Raw genomic sequence first — 24,212 nt, forward strand, 5'->3', positions numbered from 1 at the left:
GAACACAGCCGAATACATGTGTACTACTTTGTAACCTTTGCAGAAATTCATACCAGCCTATGGCAAGAATGCCACTTTGTAAATACTTTGTAAATACAGCATAACCAGGGCCCTGTGCAGTGGGACAGTTTACAAATTCTGTCTTGCACCCCCTCTGTGACCTCTTAGTTCACTTTCAATAATGACCGCTGCAACCTTTGTGTGGTCAGCAACTTCTCTACCACACATTCCTAAGAAACAATAGGGTTTTACAGAATGTTTTCTATTATCTATAAATATTTAGTGTGTTTTTTTTTTCTCCCCAGTAACAATTCTTTTACCCTCTGCCCCCACTAAACATGCTTTGACTCATTCTACTTCTTTGCCCATGGTCCATAATCAGATCATGCTCAGCCTTCCCTATTCCTCGCTTAGAACAAGATCATTCTACATTTTCTCTCATTCCAATGACCATGTTCTTGTGCCTAAACTCTTTCTTAGTTATCTCTGAATGTAATAAGTTTATAAGCTGTCTCTTCTCTTTTATCTTTTGACCATGACTTTTTTCCTCATCAGCTCATACTCCACCTTGTCCTACCTTCCCGGTCAGCCCCAGCTCAGCCTTTCTAATTGTCTCATTGTTAGCTGTGTCTCCACACTTACATTTTTTTTTTCAGTCACTGTTATCATTATGTTTTTCTCTCTATTCCCCTGGTCCACAGCTAGCTACGTTTGTTTTCACCTTCAAGTCCATAAAGACGCCAATTTTCCTCCACTATTCTGTTCAAATTAACCTAGCCATGAACAGGTGCATATTGTCTAATCGTTAATTCTAAAACCAATAACAGTCACATTTGAACCGATGACGGTGATCCCCGTCATAAAGTTTTTAGTTGGTGTTAACTCTGTTTCACACAAAATATTAATACAATTTGAATCATTTCATACTTTTCTGGGATACTGAATAGTTATACCAACACACAAACAGAAATATCTATTATACAATGAATATAAATGTGTGTTATAGATGTGATTTTTTTTTTAACTTTTCCTGGATATCAAAGGCTGGTAAAACTGGCAATGCTGCAATATGAACACACAAACTAGCAATAAATCTATGCACTAACATTTATAAAAGCATTTAGTTCATCTTAGACAACAAAAAACCCTTACCACGTTCAGCAAGTTGACAGATCTATGCCAAAGTTGATTAGTTGTATTTTATTCCCACACATAATAATTAAATGCAATAGGAAATGATTGCTCTGCCTCGCTACTTGCGGAAGACAGCAAAGACTCTAAAAGGTTAGCAGTAAAATATGAGAACCCACTTCCCAAATGAAGCACCAGCTCCAAGTGTATCAAGGGTCAGCTTTTTTTCAACACAATTAAATACAAACTGTTTAACCAGTAACCTTGTGTAGCAATGATTTGGCATTGTATTGTATAGTTCTAGAGTTCTAGTGTAAGTAGAGAGGCTATAAGTGACTGCTGACCTCATATCAAATGCAAAATAAAAGACAAAAAAAACTAAATAAAAAGAACAAAAAAGGCAAAAGAGTAAATTGCCCAAAAAGCTAAAAATAGAAATTAGGCACAATTTCCTACACCCTAATCTCTCACTATGCAGCTTGACAGCTTTACCAATTTTTTTTACTTTGGCAACTTCTGATGTACGGACACTATGGTTGATCTGCCCCCCCCCCCCTTTTAGGACCCACTCATCTTTCCTTAATGATCAAATGTACATTGTGTTAGGACAGACTATTGTAGTACACTGCAAGACGTGTTTTAGGTTAGCGTGTAGGAATGTTATTTATGCATTGGTCATGTACTTAGTTAATGCATGTGTTTCTACAAGACACCACACTGGATATTTTGAACTGGTACCTATAGTGGGGGATTTAACCCAAAAGGCTTTTTGATCTTTCTTAACCTGCTGGACCACAAATTACAATATTCTAAATATTGCTAAGTGCACCTCTTCCTATCAATCCTATTCATCCAATCCTATATCCAATTTTAGGCAGTAATAAATGCTTTTTCCTGACCTAGCTGAATGGAATTGTACTGTTTACCAATATACTGATGCATTTTACAGTACTTGTAGAAGTAGAAGGAATTTCCATGTAAACTCAAAATGCATATAAGGGAGAGGTGGAAATATGATTTATATAGCTTTTATTTTAAAACAGTTGTCTGCTTATTATATGTTTAAAACAAGTTGTGACCTATTTAAATATACAATATATATTACATATGTTACAGTTATTACAAATTACTAGTACAATAATAGATTTAGTTGCGAAGACAATCAAAACAAATTCTTTATTTATAAACTGAAATGTCCACTGGCCATAAACTGGAAGGGAGAAGTAAACCAAACACAATGGTGACTGGTGGTTTAAAACATGTTCAAAGAAACAACCTCAAGAAAATGTACTTTCCCCACTTGCCTTTATTGGGAATCATAGATTAGTTCAGTTATACATTCTCTGAAATGTATAATTAAAGGAGGCATATTTAAAAAGCAGAGATTTTACCAAGCATTAATAATTGTAATTAAAAACGCATGAATCTGGAAGTTTTACCAGTAGTGAATGGTTATTAGGTTCCAGATTAAAGGCTCAGTTAAGGGTTCAGATCTGTCTTGGGATGGAGAAATCCTGCTTGGCTCCTTATAGCTGACACCTTGCCAGCTCAGTCACTTGCACCTCAGTGCTGATTCCTAAAGAATCAGTGTCTGCACATTTGACAACTGGTGGCAGTGAGTGGCACTGGTACTACCCACTATCCCCCCTATTCATTCTCAGTTGAGATGGCACCAGCTATATGTAGCGTGGCATGAAGAAATGTTAAAAAAAACACCAAAACCTCATGGCCAGTATGAGCACAGATTTACTTTTTAATTGCTTTGCAGTTAAAAAATAATTTGACCCCTGGAGCACACAGGGCACTTCTCTGCCTGGTCCTCCTCCCAACCAAGCCCATCTCAGCTGCCTAGGTGGTATCTATATTTATCGGGTTGGAGGGCCTAACTTCTTATGCTACCCCTCTTTGAATATGAGTGTTGTGATCCCCAGACAGAGCATCAATAATAGTGCATCTTCCAAAGAAACACACCCTTATGATATGCATGAATGAGTTCAGATATTGTTGTACCATATCCCCCTATGTTTTTTATCTTGAATATGAATGCTTTAGATATCCGTTACTGCTACTACTTGTTGATACCATATCAATGTTTGCCAGCTTACTTTTTTTCTGAAAATCTAAATAAAGGATGTTAAAAAGAAAATACTTTGCTTGTTTGTTTTCAAAGCCATAAAAACATAGATTGGAAAAAAAACATCATAATACAAACATTAAATCAATATTTCCAGCAGGTGTAGGCTTCACAGGGTAGAAAACAAAAAAAACAAAACGAAGCGAGAAATAAACCCCCAAAGCATGAGTTATAGAGGAGTAGTAAGTTGGTTTGCCAAGAGAATATCAATGTTATACATAACAAAGTGACATACCTGATATGAGGGACACAGTGTCCTTCTCCCAGGACACCACACTGACATACTCCTGCACAGAGGGCTGAGTGAGGCACTTGAATACAGCAGCACTGCCACGCATGGCGCTCTGATCCTCCACCCGCACTGTGTACGGCTCCCTGAAAACTAGAACATAATTGGTGGTCATCCACAGCAATACAAACCAGTAACTATTTATTAAGTACTGCACGCAAATGTTACATGACAATAAAACATTCAAAAAGAAAATAATGGGGCTCTTGGAGAAGAGTTTCATTTCAACATATTTAGAGTTTTGGAAAGTGTACAGAATGGTAGAAACATCTGATAGTTTTATTTATTTATTTTTTGTGACCCATTGGGGAGATTTTGTTCTTTTCTAATTCTCCTGCATTTCTGCCAACAGGGAGGTGAGGAAAACTCCCTCTCTGACAATTGTCATTGTAATTCGTATCTTTGGTAAAAGATTTTCAGTGTACTCCTATTCTGAGGAAATGTTGGCTTTTCACAAAAGTTTGAGCACACCAGCAGGAACAGGATTTCTTCAGCTTTAGATACACTTTAGTGGTAAGTGGATTTGCTGTACACAACAACCAGTGTACTTTTATCTTTTGACATAGGAAATAGAATTAGAATACAGCAGACATAATAAATTCATCATATCCCCCAAAAAATGAAGCATGGAATGCACCCTTGTTGATTGACAACTACAATATTCGCTAGTGCTATCACTTTAATTGATAAGAGGTTCCCAACAGGAAGTATTTCTCCAAATTAAGCAATTTTTCTCTATTTTTATCTAATTTTGGATATATAACCATGTTTTTGTGTCAGTGGTCACTAAGATAAACAGAGAGGGCGAATTTCCCAAAAAGGTACACCAACAACAATAAAAACCTGACAAGGGTGTTTATTACTTTTATTATCCACAATGAAAACACATTTTGGCTTTAAACACAGAATACGTATCCAACTGCGAAATTAGGTATGAAAGCCTTGGTCTTTAAAACAAGCTGGACTTTCATTTAGTTAAAATTCCTAAACTTACTGAGGGTCATAAAGAAACAATGAAGGGGCCCCTGAAGGCTCAAAATGCACCAGTCTGCAAAGCCTTCTATTACGTTTAATTAGAAATGTACAAAAAATATCAGAGCAATATGGTCACATTTGTTGTGTGCATCTAAAAGGAACTCAGCTAATGCTGTCCATGGTGCTGAAACCAGTTTTGATGAGCAAAGATACTTCATGCTTATATCTATGACCCACTACAGAGACTTGTCTCTGAACTGAATTTAACAATTAGCATTTAACAAATATAAAAGTTTTTTTCTCCAAGCATTTCTTTTTCTGAATCTATCTCAGAACAGATGACTTCCTCACTACATGTGTATTAATAACACAAAAAAGTCACTGTCATTGACAAAAATGCTGTGGGGATAAAGTTCAGGAACCTAGAAGTGCCTGTATATAGAGCTACAGTAGCCTCCTTTAATCACAGGATGTTTAAGCAGAAACTTTATATCTGCAATTTTTATTTAGAAATTGTGTAGTGTATGTAAGTAACTCAAATCCCTTGGCATTTAGTCTGTTTATAGCAAAGCTTGGGTATGAGAGGTAGTGGAAGAACTAGGAGCCAATCAGGCTTTGCTGCATGCACATATGTTGGCAAGGAACATGCTGATTGAAGAAGAGAATGGTGAATTAGCTGATATTAATGAGTCAACTGACAGTATCCAATCAGCAGGCTGCCTGCAGGGAAACGACACCCACGTTTTTTGTTTTCTCTAAAATAAAACAGTGGTGTAACACTCTCAGCTATGCAGTATGAATCATACCATGTCTGAGCAAAAGTGCTGATCCCTTGGCACATAGCAAAGTTTATGTAGGTGTACTTTAACTCTGTATTTGACTGTTGGAGTTATATTTTAAACTAATCCACTTTGAAATGTTTTATGGTAAAATCTTTTGTATTCAGCCAGTCTTGTGATCCAGGCATTAGTGTCAGGATCAGTGTTTCACAACCAGGATTCTGTGGAACCCCAGGGATCATCCAGAGGTTACTAGGGGTTTCTTAAGCAATGAGAGAATTGGGCATTTCAGGTCACTTAGGACCAATGGTCTTTTCAGCTATCTGTAAGGTTGGCAATGTCCCCACCGGTCACCAAGATAATACATTGTGATAGGCTGTGGATATAGTAATTATAGCAGGGGTTCCCTAAAATCTTTTTCTAAGGATTCCCTGGTAAGAAGGTTGCGAAAAGCAGGTCAGGATGTTGACTACACTTTTATTTCTGTCTCATAACTAATCTACTTAAGGTGCGTACACACTTCCAATTTTTATCGTTCCAATCGAACGACGAACGATCGATTGGGCAAAAAATCGTTCGTAAAAAAGTAACCAACGACGCCGACGAACGAGGAAAATTGTTGGAAACGAACGACCGGACCGGCGGATCGGATTGGACGACGATCGTTGAACATCGTTCGTGTGTACGGTCGTTCGTTGATCGTCCATGTTCAGAGCATGCGTTATGAACGAACGTCCGTTCACTTTCCTGTCGTGCACATAGTTTCTCTGTCGCTTAAACGATCGTATCTATTGTGTGTACAATATCTACGAACGATCGTGTCGTTACCTCTATGTGCAGGATCGGTGCTATACGATCATTCATATATATCGTGCAGGAACGTTCGTCGTTCGTTTTCCGACGATAATAATTGGAAGTGTGTACGTAGCTTTAGCCTAAAGGGTTATTGTTCAGTTTTACAGTTAGGACTGCATGGACATAACATTTAGGATCTATAGTACATCTAAAGCCATTTTTTTAGAGAGTAGTGAATAAAAAGACTTTCCAGTTTTAGGCTTTCTTTATGTGCCCCATTTGAGAGATTTTCCATCACTCACCCTATTTAACCTACCCTATAGATTTCCCTAAACACACAACAGGACATCAATGGTGACAACTCAAAATATTGTCCCATTCTTACATTCAGTCCCTGTGACAATGACCACCAAAACAAACCGAAAAGGTGAATAATTCCAAATAAAAACAAAAAATTATTCACCACCTTACCAACAATTAAAAAAAGTTTAGCCTTAAGATATATTATGGGGAAATGCATCAATTCTGTAACACAACAAGGCTAACAGGAGCAATGAGACAGATTGTGAGGCAGATTTAATATAATTAGGAAGCTTCAATCATATATTCCTCCCTCAGCTGCTCCAACATGGCGCTGCAACAAATTAAAACCTTGCCCTGACTGCTTATTAATTGCAGATCTGCTTAGGCTGAAAAAAAACATTTTGCGTTACATTATTTTAAAAGGAAACTTGTCCTGACTGAAACAAAAAAACTCCTTTTGCTGACCATCGAGCAGATCAGGAGGTAGATTCCTCTGATTTCACATGGGTTCATTACAAGAAAGTATAGAGGTCTAAACCAGCCAGGCAACTAGTATTTAGGAGATCAGCAATGGCAGCCTTCTAATTTCTCTTAGTAATTCAAAGACGATCAGTCATTGCCACTAATCATCATATGTAATTCTGTCAAAAGTCATTTGGACAAACATTTCCAGTAGCCTCAGGCTTTTAGCCATAGGACTGGTAATAGACTAAACCATTTTTCATCCAATGAAGATCTGAACGAGGAGTAGACAGCTGTAAAAATGAGAAGTCTCTGCCATTAGCAGATGTAATCATTTTTTTTCTGGAAATTGTGCACGGGCAAATTTTATACAGATTTACATTCATTCCACTGTCTATGCCTAGTGCAACCATCAGCCAAGAATGATCCTATTTTATGTTAGAAAGTTCATTTATTCCACCATTGGGTATTTCAGTATTGTTTTTGGATATCAAATTGAGAGGGTTTGTTAAATGTTTTTTAAATTGGCCAAAAAAAAATCTTTTTTTCTACTAGTACTTTGGAGGAATATTGTAAGCAAAACTCTTAGTAATATCAAAAAATCAATCATGATCCAGCATTTAAACTTTTCACAGCAAAAGCGCTACTCAACTGCTCACTGCCCCCTATTCATTCCCTGCTGGTGGCTACGGGTGAGATACTACATTAATTTCTTTATTACAGGTATATGGAATCGCTAACTGCACCACAAGCTTTTTGCACATTGAAATATAGCCTAACTTTCTTACTCCTATTCAGGACTAGAGTTAGTCAGTGAGATGCAGAAAATTTGACTTTTATGCAAATAACATGCAAAGTGCACCATCTTGAAACTCAGCTGATAGATTACGTTTCAAATCTGTGAAATTTGCATACAATTTGAATGTCATTTGCATACCAGTCAAATTTTCTTCATCTCATTGTTCATCTCTATTCAGAACTATTTTTATAGGCAAACAAAAAAGCATTCTCCATTTGGCCCACTATAAGTGACTTTGCCTCAAACACACTGGACCATAGTTTTTTGGAAAATATGTAACACACTTACTTCAATCCTTTAATTATCTAAACAACAATATATTACCAGTGACTCCCATAAAGTTATTTGCAAAGGTAGTACAATGATGTATGACGTAACCCAAAACAATCAATAAGGAATTATTCTTAGGAGATTTGAATTCAGAAAACATCAATGTGTTGGGTTGGCTTGGAATCATACAAGCTTGACGTAATAAAGAAACAGAGAATGTATGAAAATTTTTCCTAAGTGGAATGTTCACATGATTGGATACTATTGTAAGTAAAAAGAACTTTTGCAATAGGGATTATCAATTTAACTTGATTTAAAATTTCTATAAGGCTTGTTGTGGCTTATAGCCATGAGCATTGACTTTGAGTTAACCTTGTAATTACCTACATCATATTTATGTACAATTCAGAGTCTGGCCAATGCCAGGACTCCATCTGTTGACAAAGGCTTCTGTGTAGACAAAATGGGGACACTAGATCACTTTAGCAATCACCGGAAATCATCTGTAGGATTCTGCAGGACTGATTACTGTGGTTCTACCCTCCAGCTACTAAGTCCTTGCAGGACGCGGTAGTGAAGTTGAGGGCGGCAGATGGAATGACAAACAGCAGCAGGGAACCCCATACTGAAGATCCTTGGACAGCAATGGCACTTTAGATTAAAACTAGCGCCAGGCAGGTAAATATGTGGTCTTCCAGCCCAAATCCTTTCTTTTAAAGTTAATTTAGGATGTCTAGTAATAAATCCGATTTAAATTAGATTGTTCTTCTAATGTTAAAAACGTTTCATAGCTCCCTAAGGAGAGAATAGTAACCCAGCGTGACTGAAAAGACTTTTCCTGCCATACTTTTTCAGAAATTTCAACAAAACAGCCAGATCATTTATACACTTTGTAGAGTAAGACCAGAACCCCATCAGATTTTTTGATGAACTATTTGTCCCTATACAACTTTTCTCTCCTTTCCATGATTCCATATTAGTAAATTAAAATCTCTTTAATGAAGCCCAGAACGACATAATAAATACCTAAACATTTTTTAAACTATTCCCCACTATATAAAAAATTATTACACATTTTTTGTGCTTTAAAAGAAGTTGTTCTGAAGACAATGTACACCTGCAATATAGTTTCTAGCTCATCAGGTAAGTATTATATTTTTCCAACAAAGACAAAGAACTGTTCCACCTACCAGCTTTGACGCGGATGTTTGGACTTCGTATTTTGCCGGCAGAGTTCTCGGCTGTACAGAAATAGTCATTGTCGTGTATAAAGCTATTGAAAGCGGACTGGGAGAAGGGAAATAGCTGGAGAGTGCCATTGGCATGGACGTGCCTAATGTGAGGCACGTCATAAATGTCATCTCCTGTCCCCAGGTACCATCGGAGCGTGGCGCTGGGAGATCCGGCGGCAGGGCAGGGGATGAACACCCCCACTGTGCTGGAAAATGTGATCTGTAGCAAAGAAGTGTTCACAAAGTATAGACTTGTGCCGGCATCCTCCGAGCAAGCTGTAGAGAGAGTGAAAAAAAGTCTAGTTAACGAAAGGATACGAAAAAAGAAAAATGTTCATCATTTCTAAACAGACTAATCAATATTTATCTAAAAAGCCATTAAGTCATAAATATCTGTTGGAATTAAGTACAATCCATCTAACATTTTTCAACTGCATAGAAATAATAATGGAAAAACTAGGACCTCTAGTCATCTTGACAATTTATAGTCATAGATACTGTATAATGATGTGGTACAATAAATACAGGTTTACAGTAGTATATAACTAAAAGTAACAAAACAGTAGACTAATTCCAATAGTCTTCTTATTGACTTATCAACATAAGGCAGGCAAAAGCTTTGTTACCTAAAATTGATGGAGTCAAAATAATTATTTTACTCCAAGTCTTTTATCCTGCCAGCAGGTAGAGAACGAGTCTTCTGACATTACTACCTCCACATAATAAAATCAAGGTGAAAGGGTACAACCAGGATCCGATGGGTCAAATTTTTGAGCCATCTTTTATTAGATGATCAGGTGACATTGTGAGGCTGAGGGGTCTCAAGAAGAGCTACTTCTATTTTGCTGTCTTTAGCTATCCCACAGAGATTTAATAATGCCTATTTATTAAATTTGTTAAACAAAGACAATATACGTAAAGTAACAAAAAAAAGATTTAAATTTTAAATGGATCAAAAATGCAATTTCTTCTTGCTAAGCACCCAAGAGGCTGATCAGCAACTTATCTCCCTTGCTCCCTTGTCACTTCAATGTTGCTCACAACATGTGATCAGTTAACAAACACTTAAGTATAGAATAGTTTATCTTGCTTAAGTCATTTTTTTTTAAATGTACAAAGAGGCAGTAGAGTTTAACAGAAAATCCTAAATTCATTTTCTATAAATTTACCTATAATAATAAAATATATAAATATACATAAAATAAAAAATGGAAAAAATAAATGGCAGTAAGACGGCAAACAATAGAACACCTTGCCTGTTTTGCTGATTTCAATGAAGCCAGGCTTTTAAAACTGTGCATGCGGGAGTGCACATTTAAAACCATGTAATACTACTCATGCACACTGACAACAATTTTCTGTTAAAAAATGCCTGCTATTGATAAGTAGTGCGCAAGTCTCAAGAGTACGAGCATGTTACCCAGTAGGACTGCATAGATACAGGAACATTAGCTGTGAAGTGGGAGTTTACTCGTCAGCTGTTGAGAGCTTTTCTGGGCTCAATTTAATGAGCATGTGTGCAAGCAGACTGCAATATCATGAATATTAAAGAATACTCTGTTTGAAGTAGAATTACAGCCAAAAGTTTTCTTTAGTTTTTTTTAAAGAGTGAAATAGATAGAACCTCTCTATCCTGTAAAATCTTATCTCCCCCATTCTCATGATGAAGGAGGGATATACTTGAAAATAGCATTACCTGAAATATAATGGTGCTTCACTTTAGGTTAGCCTTTCTCAACCTTTTTATTATGTAAGACATTTCAAGTCTCAGGGAACCCCAGCTAATTATTACTATATCTACAGCTCACAGTACATTAGATGGAACAGTGAGCTGAGATAGCATAACAGACACCCAGGGCTGCCATATTCCACATAATTATTTTTAGTAAATATAATGGTTGATGCAGAAATGCCTAATTACAGTCAGTGAAAATGTTCCTTTACACTGGTGGTCAATGAAAGACCTTCTTTACATTGATAGTTAGTGGAAAAAATGGGTCTCTTAAATGGTTCTCATTGGTGGTCAAATGCACCCTTCTCACTCCAACAAATATCTAAAAAAATAATTAGTGGCAGTGGATACCTATCTTTCAGTCCGAAATTGCCCATTGCTCAAGAAACCCCTATTAGACTTTATATGAACCCTAGTTGAAAGATTCTTTTATAGTTCTATGCTCACATTAATTCTCAAACGAAACCTCTTTTAACCAGGGTTCCTTCAAAGGCTACTAAGCATTGCTTGAGTAGTAGCAATTCTGTGAGCAATTTCTGACCATTAGTTAGGTCTCTCTTTTGTGTATCTACCTATCATTTTCCTGGATTCCAACAATACATTTAGCAGAGGCTTCTTGTTATATCCATTACATGGGATTCCTACACTAAATCAGCAATGGGCTGCAAAACAAGTAGCCGCACAGCCATGTGTGCAGTATAGCCCATATGATAGGCCCTTTTAATGCCAGTGCTGAGACACTGTATTATAGACGAAGGTATTATTAGACCTGAGGCTAAAACTTACTTTTATTCCAACTTCCAGGCTAGCAAAATACTTATCACTCAAGTTAGCTAATAGTAAATCATCCTTAGGTGGTAAAGCATGTAATTTACTTTTGCCGGTTAGGAATATCTAGTACTAGGGATCTGATCGTGCTTGTGGTGGAGACTGGTTAGCCGATGGAGCATGATGAGTTAGGAAATACATGAAGAGTTAGGATATGCAATGTTGTTCTGACCCAGAACAGAACCTTTAGAAGTGGTTTGAACATCTCAATGGAAAATCCTGACTACATGTATAGAGCTCATGTATAAAACCAGCCACCTCATTTTATTGTAATATGGGCAACACATAGCATTGCATAGTCTACCTTGGCCTCAAGGTTTTTTGAAACCAATCAAACATAATGGACGTTGTAGGGATTTTTTTTAGATTTAGGGGTTTAAAAATACCCAGCACAGTAGAGAGGAGATCCTGGACACTAGTAGATTATCACTTCACCTCCTGTGGTTCTCATTTGCTTTTAGAAGATTGCTTTACATTTTTGTGGTTAAAGACTTAATACAGCTCAGAAATCTTCTGGTCATCTCTTATGACGCTTGAGGGGAATTTCAGCTCTTCCATGTAGGTAACCATTTCACTTAAGTCTGATTTATGGGAATACATCTTCCATTTTAGTGAGTTCTCACTCAATCACATGCTGTTATGTATTTGCTTATAGTCAGGGAAATATCATACTGGATAGACATGCTACTATGAGAGGCAAAATGGAAGGGAAATGTCTTTTTTTTAATGCTTAAGCATCAAAAACCTCAAGAGTATTTCACATTTACAGTATAATTTAATGTTCATACAATATTTTCAGCAGATCCAAGAGATTTAACTTTAAACAAATACAAAATTGAACAAGTGTTGGTGAGATGTAAAATTTTTAGTATGCCTAAAGGTGAGGAAAGCAAACAAAATTTCTGCACAAAGGCAAAGTGCAGGAATCATTTATCTAGGATTGCCTCTTCTAAAAGAAATAAAAAGGAATGATACCAAGTAAGAATAAATGTACCTCTTGTATAGAGAGAGAAAATGTTTAGCCTGGGTTCCATCCCAAAGTCATAAATGGGCTCTAGTTGACTACTTTTAATAAAGTGAAGCACAATTCAAACAATCTGGTGGCATTAGTTTACATATGTCAAAATGATTGTTTTTAGTGGAAGAAAATTTCTCATTCCAAGTTGTTATATGCAAAATGATTTTTATTAAAATGTTGCTGGGGGATGGACAACCCAGCATGCAGGGACACCATTTAGTGAAAAGTACTATTGGGCTCTATCATCTTTGAATCAACTGGTTCCCCCAAACTAGATCTACTTTTTGTGCCCTCCTGCTCCTATTATCATGCTTTATTTCCCTTTTGTGGATCTGCCTGTGCAATTGGGAAGAGATACTCCATTGTTATCATTGTGGTCTATAGTCGTTATATTTGATTCATCCTGAAGAAGCGATTTAATATTCGTGAAATGCATCGATGTAAAAATAGAACTACTAAGAGACCATGTGTTACAAAGAGATTCATGTTTAAGATCTTAGAAAAAGAATCTGTGATGTATATTGTAACATTGTCTATGTCATATAGGCGATCGTTCTTGTTTTTTAAAAATGATCAACTATTAAAACATTTATTGTTTAATTTTACTTTATGCCTTAAAAGTCCCGCTTGTGCTTTTCTGCACATAATGAATATAGTCTAAAAACTTCAAAAGTAAACTTTAGTAACCTAACAATATTTAAAACGGGGTCGGCTAAGTTCTTTTTCACTACTTCAATATATTCTTTATTTTGACAAATTAACATTCCAATAAATACTTTGCCTTTCTAAAACACTTGGTAATTTCATGTAAATCAAAATCTTTCCATTTCCATTTTACTTGGCAAACTTAATAATTTTCTATCATTGTCAAAAACATTGGCACATGGACATATCCTGAACATAGTGTACAGAAAACCCACAAAAAATGTCCTGTCTTTGGGAACAGCTCACTGCTTTCTTCAGAGGTCTCTGCATCTCCTACAATAGCAGTTTTGTTTTTGGTAAATTTCTCACTAAGGCTCACCAACTTCTAAAGGAATGCAGACCATGCAGCTGTGCTCATTACAACCCTGTGACTGAACCAGGTGCTTATAATGATGGCATACTCTTCATTGCAGAATTAGCTTATGGAAAAACACTGAATATGCAACAACAATTTCTTTAGAAATATATAAGTATACTGAGATACACAGTATTATTGGGTTGATCTGTGACAGTAGTGTCAATATAGTAGTATGTTTTGTGGTTTGTTTTAACTGTAATTGTTGCTTTTTTGTAACTGTACAGTAGAGTACAGTAGCTGTTTGCTTTCAGGTTATCGCTCATTAAAGTTTCTCTTTGAAAATTTGTGATTCAGGCAGGTGGTTCTTACCTGTTTGATTTCTGCCCAGCTGACAAATTTAGCTGAGCTGTGCATGTTGTTACCCCGATTATCAATCTAAGTGATAGACCCTACAGAACAAGGAGGGGATTTACTTTAAAATAAAGTTTATAAGACTGTATAAGGATTTTAAAGTTTTACCTAAAGCCTGGGAAAACAGATATAAAACAGATATAAAATATACAAATACAAAAATACAAATATTGTAGCCCTAAATGAAGATCTAAATCATTGTATATAATAAAGAATTAGTGGTCTCTGCAGGTGCTACACTGGTTTGGATGTGTTTACAATGCTAGATATGTAGATACAGTCAGTTTATCTGTTTGCCTTGTATCCATGTTTCCTGTCCACTGTAAGTTTACAAATGGGAATAAAAGCTCCTGGGGTAGATGTGGGATGGAAGTGTATAATAGGTTATATATTTATATGTTGGGTGCACCAGAGAAGCTCCTTAAGAAGGTAGGCACACATTACTTTTCATGAACACTCTTCTGTTCCTTGGACTGCTGTTAGCTGAAGGATAGATGGATATGCCTCAAAAACTGATGAGATAATTAATTAAAAGTGGGCACAGGTATCAAAACAGGAGCTGAACTAGTAAAATAAATTTAATCAACACTGAGCAGGGAGGACATTAATCAATGGTAATTAACTGAGATGAATTGTGCAGTGATTATATGGGGGAGGTAAATAAAGAGGTAAGTGCAATTTATTGGTGATGTTATTTATAAGACTATATGTGTTTGGGGAAACATTACAAGAAAAGCATTGTCTGAAAGGACATTATTTAACACTGACCCTCACTCACTAAAGAGAACAGTAAAAGTGACTCAGCACTGACAATAAAATCAGTAAGCTATATGATAGATATTAAAAAAAACTTTTTAGAATGTGTTTCACAAATGCATGCTTTGGTACCCTTGGATATCACTATTAATTATTTGTTATAGTAGGAAAATTGCCTCAAATCCAATTACTGAGCTTTCCAGTCCCAACAAAAAGAACTCAATGGCCTCCCATGGTTAAATGGGGTGAAACTGGTGTGAATACCAATATTCATTTTTTCTTATAAATATTCCCCAAGGGGGAGGTGTAATTTCTATAAACAATTTACTTAAAAATGTCCTTTTTTTCAAATCAGAGACCCTGATTTATAAAAAGCTCTCCAAGGCTGGAGAGAATACACTTTCAGAAGTGAACTGGGTGATCCAGCAAACCTAGAATGGATCTGGTCCAGGGTTCAAAATATTTGCTAGCAAATAGAAAAGGGTTTTTAAAAATCCATTCCATGTTTTCTGGATCACCCAGTTCACTTCTGAAAGTGTATTCTCTCCAGCCTTGGAGAGCTTTCATAAGTCAGGGCCATAGTAGGGAGAAGGGACTAAAGCACACAGAATTGTTTTTGGGGTTTAGCAGAGAATTTCACCACAGGTTACCATGTCTGAATGAGGTTGCCCTTGCCTATGTGTTACTTTTCTTTCTCCAGAAGAGGAACAGCAACCCAATCTAAAACAGCTGCAACCACATGCAAATATGTGCACAAAATAGGTCCCAGCTGCTCCCATTCAGTTAAACAGGAGTGGTTGGGACTGCAGTTGAAGAACTGTGGTCAACTGAAAGTCTGAAAAGGACCTAATTCTGCAGATGAGCTTTAGCACATTGTGGCACCCACAATACACTCTTCATTTAGAATACCAGAGCAAATGCCAGAACATAATCATTTACGATATCTATAGCCATCAACTAATAAGATGACTAAAGAGGACACAAATTCACATTATTTGGTATAATAAGTAAATGTTCACTTTGCAAAGTAAACATACTCTACTCCTTTAGTAAATCAACCTTTATTGTAATACTTGACCTTATATTTTCAAAATATTTCATTCAGAGGTTAACATGCTTGTTCTTATATTTGGCCTTGGCTATACAATTACAGTTATATTTTGTGTATTAATTTATTACTAAACATGTTGCATTATAAGAAGGTTTGTGTTTGTTTGTTGAATGAAAATATATCCAATATTGTGTCTTTCTTTAACCTCAGGTCACATTTTGGAGACCCTTATGCAGAAATCCCCATAACTCCTATTTCAGTCATATTTCATTATTCCTCTATCTTAATGCAATCATATGTCAGGTCAGATCAAGTAAAAAAAATACAAATTCTACATGGGCGAACATGTAATTACTTTTCATATCTGCAGTCAGACAACAAGGATGTTAACTGTGTTTGGCTGACATATAAAACACTATAAGATACATCACAAAAGCTATAATAATAGAGACTCATGGAAACAAAAATATGAGTTTTCTTAACTTACATTTTCATAAAATATAATGCAATTATATTTATTTATTCAGTTCTTGCAGTTATTGCAGATCATAAATGGTGTGCTGGCTTTTAATCAAAGAAGGAAGTAGGTGCAATTTAGTGTAAAGTACACACCTAAGACCAATATAAGTATTTGCAGAAGAGCAGCTGCCATGCATAGGACAGATAAGATGGGTTAATTAGGAAACCAGCCTGCTCTGTGCTAACAAAGAACAGATATATAAACGGATCAGTCACACAGACCATTAGGTCATAGGATAAAGTGTCAGGGCATGTTTGTTCCATTTTCTTTCAGGGTGAGGACTTTATCAGAAATGAGAGGACAAACAGATCACAGCAATCATTAATTTCTTATACACAGTATCTTAAAGCGGAATTTTCTACAGAATGCAGCTGGAGCAAAGCAAATTTTACTTGCCAATTTAAAATTAAGGGAAAAAAAGTAAATAAGATTATTGTGCAGCTCTTTTGCTGCAATAATTAAAATAAATTGCAGACGGTATAACTAGTTAATACAAAGATGGCTGTAGTACTTTGGGTACCAGAACAATACTGGCAAATGTGTTTAAAGATCTATGATCAAAATCCAAATTTGCAAAGCATATCTTGTTTTCAAATATCCCTACTAAAGGATAGTTTAAATGGCTGAAGATACTGGAGGCTCTCCATTGAATATTTATATTTCTTAGGTGACAACACTGTTGCTTTACTAATGCAATAACTGTAGTGTTGTCACTATGTGCTGCTTGGGAACATAGAAAGCGGGCCGCCTATCCGTATTGTCATTACTCATGGGCTGCCTCCTCTCTGCTTGTCTTTGTAAAGTCATGTCCATTCCCTCTCACAGATTGTGTTGGTGACAGCAGTCTATTCTTCACATTTATCCTGTCTGGAGATTTGACAGCGGGCAGCAGTGAGCAGTGTACTATATTGTCGCACCCATTCATTCACCATGAGGATACCTGCGCCGTTTCCTGAGGTTAGCAGAAGTGATGAAGATGAAGAAGTGGTAACCGCATTGAAACTTTACTGCCAGTCTGAACATAATCTAAGATTTAAACGCTTGTTTAGGTTGGTATATCCTCACCTATAATTTTCCGATAAGCAGACAGAAGCTTTAATTGCTTAATATACCTGCCAGCATCATTGTTTTTTTAGGAGACCAATGAAAAACACAAGCATGTGAGAACACCCTAAAACGATGATTATGTGTCCGATAATATAAAGATTGTCCAATATACTATTACCTACCACCAAATTGTTACTGCTTAGAGCAATCTGGCTAACCAAATCTGATTTCTCATTTCTAACTTCATTACATTAATATACAGTTATTGATTAGATCTGGCCTTAGAGTGGTAGAAAGCAATTTATTAGAAAATGATCCTACACCAGAATGTATTACTATGACCACATACCTAATTTTATGAGCGCAGAATAAACCACAGGAACTCTGGCATAAGGTTAATTCATGCATTGATAATGGAGTACAACCAGAATGAAATTATTCTATGACAGTGGTTTCCCCGAGGTCTGTTATCACACTGTGATCGCTGGCCATTTTCACAGGCAGGGATGTAGCACTTTCATCACATTAGGTCTATGTATGTGACCAATAAATCTGATTAGTATCAACAGAATAAAAGATGAATTCTAGGCAGACAGCTGAATATACAATAAAATAAATACTTTGGGACTGTTTTACCTGCAAAAGGCATTCATAATTCTATCCACCCAGTTCTGAAATTACCACTTAGCCCAGTGACTTGTATTTCTCTACTAAGTTTAGCACACAACTAGATCAGTGCCTGTTCTCAGCCTGTAACTGGACAGTAAATCAGTAATAGAAGACTGATAAGGCTATCTCACTTTTCTTTCCACCTGCCAATATGTTTCTTGTCAGCACCAATAAATGCAGCACACCAGACTCCCGAACAATGAGAAATAAAGACACACAAAAAAAAATATATATATATATATATATATATATATATAGATATAGTTTTTTATATTCTGATAAGATTATATGTACAACGCACCTGCAGATTTTATAACATAATCCAAAACTAGATATAATCCCTAATTATTATTTTGTAATAACACCTAATTAAAATGGACCTGCTTACCCATCTACTTAATTTAGCCAGTCTCAAACATGTCCTGCCTGCACCAGCTTGCACCCTAAGAGGAGGTTGGAAAAGCACGTTGTTCCCTGCAGATCTGCTGACACTGAATTTACACTGAATATTCATCTGTGGTATTTGCATATCATTAAGCATGATCTGCATTCATTGAGTATATCTGCATACAGAAACTAATCAGTTTAATTCCTACATAAAGCAAGTTAGTAAGCAGAACACACAGTTATACAGAACACATATTTTAGGCATGTCTCTATAAAACTACACCTGCAATTTGTTTGCACAGTTTAATGAATTGTTGCACCCCATCCTTAATATTGTAACCCTTTTAGGTTTGGGTGAGATGACCCTCTTTTTGCAGCACCCAATGACAATGCACATTCACGTTTTGCCGAGCCCTTGGGTTTGTTTAGAGGATCATGATTTGCAAGATTCATTAAAAAAAAAAATAGGGGATCCCGAGCCTCCTTCAACCATTGGTTTAAAGCAAGGTCACCGAGTTTGTGTATCTAAAGCGACCCCATTCAGAAGACAATCAGGACTCTTTCTGGAAAACAAATTGTCCAAAATGTACATAGCACTTAAGCACCACAGACAAGCTCACTTGGAAAATGATCATTATTGAATGTTTCTAGGGGAGGGGAAAGCAAGGGGCATTTCACCGAGTCCTTACGAATAGTAAGCAATATCATTTGTTATTGGTGGATCCAGAATGGCTGATCATACAGAAGAATCACACAAAACTTCTTCTAAAGTATTTTAGCTCCACAAAACTGAAATTTTTAGTGTTCCTATATTCCAATGATTCTAAAACAAGGTAGCTGGCCAAGGGCTCTAAAACATTCTCTCCCAAAGAGGGAGTTCCAACAAAGATCTTTTTTTCAAAAATGGGAAAGGTTGAGAGACCCGTCAAGAACAGAGCTCAGCCATTTTCTCAAAGCTTGGTCCAACTCACCAATAATAAACTCAGCAGGGTTTGGCAAGCATGACTTCCCGCACCACTCCTAACACTGGACTTTGGAACTTCCCTCACAATGTGTGACTGGCAGGTACATTTAATTTCTTATTGCCCATACCACTGTGAGAGACCTGACAAACACATAAGCACTTCCAAGCAGGAGGGATTGGGATTTCACAATATAGGTTGCCTTTCTTGCAGTTTCCAGTTTTTTGTTTGTTTCATTTGGTGTGTTGTGAGATTCTATTGGTTTCTAGTGTGCCTTTAAGGTTACTCTAACACAAAAAAACAAAAAGAAGCATAATAGAAAAAAAAGCAATACCTAACAGTCAAGTGGGCTGCAACTCTGATCTTCCTTCTCTTGCAGAGCTACACTGGCTTAAAAATATACAATATACTGGGTGCCTTTAGACTTCTGTCTCCCACTTTGTGATGTGGTTCCTCCTGCCAGCCTTTTGACCAATAGTGTATCTTTGCTCTTAAGTAATTCATTGCTATATTTTTGTCTCTATTGCTCACATAAATTAGTTGGTCAATATACTCTCCTAGGATACCATACTGTAAATGACCATTTATGTTTTAGGGTGCTGCACATAACCCTGACTGATATCCATAATAAAAAAGAATACATAATACTCCTGGTAAAAAAAAAGTCATACACCTTAATATAACATTGGGCCTTTTAGCCTTTGAATAAGGCATTTGACATAGTTATGTTTCAACAAGCTTATACTACATCACTACATTTATTTTCATCCATTGTTGCATTCATTTTTCAGCAAGATCTTGTACTGATGATGGGAGAATCGGATTGTGGAGAAAGTCTTCTCCAGCACATCCCAAAGATTCTCAGTGGAGTTAAAGTCTGGATTCTGTAGTGGCTAATCTATGGGTGAAAATAATATCTCATGCTCCCTGAACTCTTTCACAATCTGAGCCCGATAAATCCTGATATTGTCATCTTGGAATAAACCTGTGCCATCAGAGATGAAAGAAAACCATTGATGGTCATTCAGTACATTCAGGAAGTCCAATGACATTCTTTAGGCACATAACATTGCTGAACCTAGACCTGATCAAATGAGGCAACTCCAGATCTTCACACCTCCCCCACAGTATTGGGGACATTTTCGGGGCAGATAGAGATTATTGCTGGCTCAACATGGATCTATGTTGGATTTATTAAAGGTCCTAATGCAATAGTGGCATAATAATAAAACACTTTGAAGCTCCACATGACCCCTTTGTTAGGAATACCATTGCATGCCTAAAGAAGAGGTCTTTTTTGCTCCAAAAAGTTGCACTATAATCTTAATGCTTACATGTAATCCAGAATAAATAGATTGGATTTGGGTGAATGTAGTGACATATTTGTTAGTTGTTAGAAGAAAAAAGTTGCAGGTGTACCATGGCACAGAACTTTTGTTTTACATGTATTTTCAAATGTATGCACTAACAGTACATACAGTTTTATTAAGTTTTATGTGCCAACTAGCTGAATCAAGGTCTGGTAGTTTTTGTATTCCTCAGACAAGGACAGTGTATTCATACAATATACACACAGACAGATTCTTTATGGTGTGCTAAGAATAAGGTTATTCTGCATTGTTTTCTGGAAATACTTAGTGGAATTATTGGTAATTCTGTTTTTATCAGTTATTTAACTCTTTGTAACACATTGGACAGGTAGGATATCTACCATAAAAAAGAATAACACACAAATAAGCCAGGAGCTTTAGGGCTAATTTACTAATGCACTATGCTGATGCATTAATTGTGTACGGACTTTTAAATACAGCACGTTATTCCTGCAATATTTCCTTGCAAAACCTGCCAATTGGTCAGACATTTACAGAACAGGACAAAAAGACCCTCACAAATGGTAGAAAAAGATTAGTCAATAAATTGTGCAAACTGATATGTCACAGCATTTATAAATTTCCCCGTGTATCATAAACTACCGTCATGATTTTTGCATTTTTTGGGACTTTTCATGCTGCAACCTCTTTGCAGCCTTTTTTTTAATCATGTAATCAAGAAATTACATTTCTCAGGGTGGGTTTACTGATGATGACATTGGATGATTTCCGAGTAATGTCAGCTGAAACAGCCATATGTAGCAGACTGAAAATGAAGAACAATGCCACCCCATAACAGGTACTACCCAAACAAGATCCTTCTTAGCAGGATGAACAGATATCATTTTGATGATTGAAGATAAGTTTTGAAACAACATTAACAAGTAAAAGCATACAGTATATGACTTTGATGATTTTTTTAGAGTTACTTGAAGTCTTTACAAATGAGAACTAAACATGAAGACAAAATGGAGAACAGCATACTCTAACATTAAACAGCAGTAATGATGCAGCTACAGGCCACCTAGCATAGCACAAAAAGTAAAATGTCAGCACAATGTTGGAAAGGAGCGCGCAGCTCAGCTTTCGGTAGAGTTGTTTTCCCTTGGATGGAACAGGATGGAGCAGTGTGTTACAGAGTGGTGATCTCCTGTAATGTGCTGTTAAGTGTCTCTTGATATTCACAGGTCAGTGAATTGCAGAGTGGTGTTTTGCAGTAATATATGCAGCAGTGTTCTTGTCTGCTCCACAGAGCACTTTCATGTTCTAAGTAGAGCAGTATGATAATGCTATAAAATAATAGGAGTGATGTTGAGTTGTATTCTACCTTGCACAGAGTGATGTTAAAATGTGGTCTTTTTTTGGATCTAGTAATTGGAATGTAAAACGCATTCTTATTTTGTAGACAAGAGCACCATGCTTTTTTTTTCTGGACGTTAAAAGAAAACTTCACGCAAGTATATACATAACCTAAACCAGCATTGTAATTAGTCATACATTATTAAATATATTTGAATGAATAGAAGCAGTGTAAGTAATCAAGCAGCCTTTTTCAATCTCTTACAGCAGAGATCACATTGGTATAGTGAGAAGCAGCACAATGAGCCAGTCAGTTGTGTTGCAGTGCTTGTGTGCTAACAGAGAAAATTAGTAGGAGCACAGTAACAGAAAAATGAGCTCATCAGTCTGCTGCTTTTCCTGGCATTGTCTAATTGTGGGCTGGGGAAAGAATATAACTGGTAAATCTTGATGAACTGCAGCAGAAGAAAATCAGGCCTTTGCACTATTAGGTAGGAATGTGCTATATTGCAAAGTTGTGTTTATTTCTTAACCTGGTGAACAGAATAGTATTTTACTTGTTTAGCAGTATCTGGAATTCACCTTTAAGCTTTACTAGTCTTGTTTTAGGAACCTTCTTAAAACTAAACTCTTTAAAACATTCAAAATTCAGTTCACCTTTATAATACCAATCTCTGCCAAAAACTTTTGTATTTATATACTTTTGTATATAACATGATAGCTATTGGCACCCCTGTTTTTTGCAATCAGTAAAATGGAGTGGGCACGTCAGGATAGTCGAAATTAGCATACATGCCAGCCTATGTGGTACTCACAGATTTACAAGTAACATGTTACACGGCAAGACGAGGAAGGATAGGGAGCATAGGGCTGGATAATGCTAGTAGCCTATTAGCCTGCAAATGATGCAGGACTGTAGCAGCAACAGGAGATTCCCATGCCACTGTTCACAGGGTCTAATGGAAAGTAAGTACCCAATGACAGCACAGCTCCTTACCAATAGGCAAAGAATAGAATAAGGCTAGAATATGGCTTTTACAAATCTGGGTAGTACTATGTGTATCACGTTACCATAGCCTCCAGCTTCAGAAGAAGCAAACCATATGAGATATTTATAGCAGGGGACTTCAATTCCAGTCCTGGAGGACCCAAATCTGCACATATTTTTAGTTTTTTTTCGAACAGACATAAGTAGATGAAGACAGTAATGGTTCACAAAGTGTTAGATAATGACTGTGGTCCTCAAGGACTCCTGGTAAAGGGTCCACATACTTCTAAAGGCTTGTGTAGATGAGCAAATACATTTGTCTTACAGGCCCCTTCAGCCTGCGTTTCAAAAATGTGATTGCTATGTAGGTGGTATAGACCTTCCAGGCTGATTTTGCATTTCCATTAACATGTTTAGGTAGAAAAGAAATTCTAATAAAAAATGCTGATGTACACAAGCCCTGCCAGCCCTACCTAACACATAAACCAGAGATTTCTCCAACTTTCCTGCCTTGCTGGGCAGGTGTGAATTACGCAAATGTTTCTTCCTATGCTCGTTTATGAGAACGATCTGCCAGCAACAGATGACATCACTATAGCAATATGTTTCTAATTGGGTTTCCTCTCTTTTTTTTAGTCTATTTGATCACTTTGCAGCTACTAAAGGCTCATCAGGTTTTATGCAAACCATTCCCAGATCCACAGAGGAAAACATTCCTTCTCTATAGGGAGGACACAATAGAACTCTATAGAAAATATTATATTAGTCAATAAAATATCTAGATATTTTTGTATTATTAAATGGTTAAGAATGTAATTACACATTACGTACATTAATCTTATAAATAAATAATATTCTTATAATAATATCATTTGTGTTGGGTGTAATGCTGCAATGTAAGTATAATGTTCACCTAGAGACTATAAATGATGCAGATACCAGTGTGTTTGAGTATGCAATTTATACAGCTGCTTATCTGCCTCCTGTCACAACCTGCTCTTC

At 36.5% G+C, this 24,212-nt stretch overlaps 1 protein-coding gene across 3 annotated transcripts in view; it reads right to left on the reverse strand.

Moving 5' to 3' along the window:
* The window catches only part of DSCAML1 (DS cell adhesion molecule like 1), a 177,916-nt gene that overhangs the window by 126,770 nt on the left and 26,934 nt on the right, over nucleotides 1–24,212 (reverse strand). For all 3 annotated transcript variants that reach the window (XM_072425491.1, XM_072425490.1, XM_072425492.1), the window contains exons 2-3: nucleotides 9,128–9,445; nucleotides 3,501–3,647 (exon numbers count right to left, since the gene is read on the reverse strand). In XM_072425491.1, the coding sequence (XP_072281592.1) occupies nucleotides 3,501–3,647; nucleotides 9,128–9,445 (465 nt within the window). The remainder of the gene's footprint in view (nucleotides 1–3,500; nucleotides 3,648–9,127; nucleotides 9,446–24,212) is intronic.

The sequence above is a fragment of the Pyxicephalus adspersus genome, chromosome 11, assembly GCF_032062135.1.
Source record: "Pyxicephalus adspersus chromosome 11, UCB_Pads_2.0, whole genome shotgun sequence".
NCBI lineage: Eukaryota > Metazoa > Chordata > Amphibia > Anura > Pyxicephalidae > Pyxicephalus > Pyxicephalus adspersus.